Here is a 2,246-nt window from a genome sequence, read left to right as displayed (position 1 = left end):
AAAACACATTGCGACTTGTTGGGACATACTATCAATTAAATTATGCCCTGGATTAAAAATATTAAATCTACGAACCTTAAATAGATTTAACTAAAATTCATAATACCATATCTAAACCCACTCAGATTCAAAACAGTTACGTTCCTCTATTCAAATAATTAACATTATCGTGGTCAAAGTTATAATAACAAACATAACATGTTTCCATTACACCTCTGATCTAAGAATTCCATTTAAGTAATCTGTTCATGGGATGCCGTACAAAACAGTGTAATTCGACACTTATTAAAAGCCAATTCTCTGGGAGACCGCAAACAACGGGGAGGTGAAAAATCTTGCGGTGGCGAGACAGGCCAGGCGCACCGGTGGGGTCTAATTAGGTCATTTGCCATAATTGCTAGCTCCAGATTGGTTTTTTCGCGTCGGCAACGTCCCGCGAGAGCCCCAGGACATTGCCTTGCTTTAATGAACACTTCTAGCACTGAGACACTTGAATAAAAATCTTATTTTCACGGCGGTCATCCGAGTTTTCTTTTGTAAATAGCTACATTATACAATTGGCTGAAGCGTTTAAAAGGAAATGGGTATTGTCGTCTCCAAAAGTTGGTTTTATGCAAGTTTGTATTCATACCTACAGGCCTTTTGACATATTAAATAGGAGCACTGAAAATTACGCCGTTAGGATGAAAATACTTGCAGCAAAGCTGTGTCAGACTGTTGCACAGATAAAACGTTGTGAAGATGTTGGCGAACAGTCATAATTAAAACGGTAATGAACCCAAAAACGGCAGCACATTATTTCAAATACTACTTATATTTCATAAAATTATACGTTTACCTATAATTTACTTTCCAAAACAACGTGGATTTCGAAGAAAGTTATGAGCGTGGAGTCACTTCGTAAGAGAATTTTCAGAACGATGGCGACTTTTCATGCACCAATTTTGGATATTTTAACAAGCCTTTAACATCATAAGTTACGAAAGCATTCGGAAGTAATACCGGTAAACAGTTTATTAACAAACGCAACAATACGAAGCATCAAGAATACACAAAATAATGTAAGTATTTTAAAGGAGACAGTCACTGAGGTCTACGACAGGTGGGTACTGTTTCTTGGTCTTCTCTCTCTTGCGGAGTTCCCCGCGCAGCAGCACCAAGTTCTCGTAGTGGTCGACGGAGGCGTCCAGCAGCTCCACGCACACTCGAACTGCAGCCGTCTGCCGACCATGCTCCACCTCCATAGTCTCATCCGTCGCTTGATTCACAGCCAATACTTTCTCTACCATATCGTCTAATCTGAAAGACAAAAATAAGCGTTAAAGTATCCTAATTTGTAATTAAATTTTATCGCATTAGTTGTAAAAAAGCTCCTGTAGAATGTTTTATCTCGTAGTATAACGGCTTAAAAAATATTAATGATAGACTTGGTTCTACTTGAATATAATTGTAATAATTTGTATCATCAAGATAGATGACCTGTGAAAGGCAGATAAGGATGACGACAAAATAGCATAATGCAGTACATACATACTTACTTTCGCTTCCGCATTTCAAGATACAGACAGAAAAACAACACCAGTAGAGTCACGACCGCGGAATTGATTTGATGCCAGGAGAGTTCTTGTGAGATGATGTGGTACCGTACCACTTGCACCTTCGGCACCACCTGCCATATAGAAAAGTTAGGCACAAGCAGCGTCAGCGGCAGGGAGAACACGATCAACACCCCCACCACCACCGATACATCCCACTCACTCTTATCAGACATCACTCTTGGATAAAAACAACAACATTTTGTTCGAAACCGAAACTGTCAAATTTTGTTGTGCTTGACATTTTCCACAAATAAAGAGTAGATTGGAGATGGAAGTGCTTTATGGTTATATTAATCCTTGAAATATTGAAGTAGTTTGGTCCTTGACAATTTGGTACGAATAATCGAAATTGAAAAATCTTATTCAATCTACAATTTTTACGCCAGGGATTTACTACAAATAATCTATTTGAAAGCGTATGTCAATGTTCCTTTATTTTGGTTTATTGACAAAGAATCTTTTCCGCATTACAGCAGAACATCAAAGCAGTACCTAAAGGTCATTTGTAAGGTTTACTGTCCAAAATTCGCGAGGCAGCAAATGGTCCCGCGCGAAACCTGTGTCCGTCATATGGAGCGAGCCGACGACGCGCCGCTCGCGCGGCATATCAATTTCGACTAGGTACACACAATAAAATTGGACGGTCTC

At 39.3% G+C, this 2,246-nt stretch overlaps 1 protein-coding gene across 1 annotated transcript; it reads right to left on the bottom strand.

The window, feature by feature from the left end:
- Positions 1 to 1,070: 1,070 nt before the first annotated feature.
- Positions 1,071 to 1,831, bottom strand: LOC142986883 (uncharacterized). The gene is made up of 2 exons (XM_076135516.1): positions 1,539 to 1,831; positions 1,071 to 1,299 (listed from the first exon to the last, which is right to left on the bottom strand). The coding sequence occupies exons 1-2, from the start codon at positions 1,769 to 1,771 to the stop codon at positions 1,071 to 1,073; spliced, it is 462 nt and encodes a 153-aa protein (XP_075991631.1). The 5' UTR covers positions 1,772 to 1,831.
- Positions 1,832 to 2,246: the final 415 nt, after the last annotated feature.

Source organism: Anticarsia gemmatalis, chromosome 3 (assembly GCF_050436995.1).
Source record: "Anticarsia gemmatalis isolate Benzon Research Colony breed Stoneville strain chromosome 3, ilAntGemm2 primary, whole genome shotgun sequence".
In the NCBI taxonomy this organism is placed as follows: Eukaryota; Metazoa; Arthropoda; class Insecta; order Lepidoptera; family Erebidae; genus Anticarsia; species Anticarsia gemmatalis.
The sequence above is the reverse complement of the archived record's forward strand: the minus strand, read 5'-3'. Positions and strand labels throughout refer to the sequence as shown.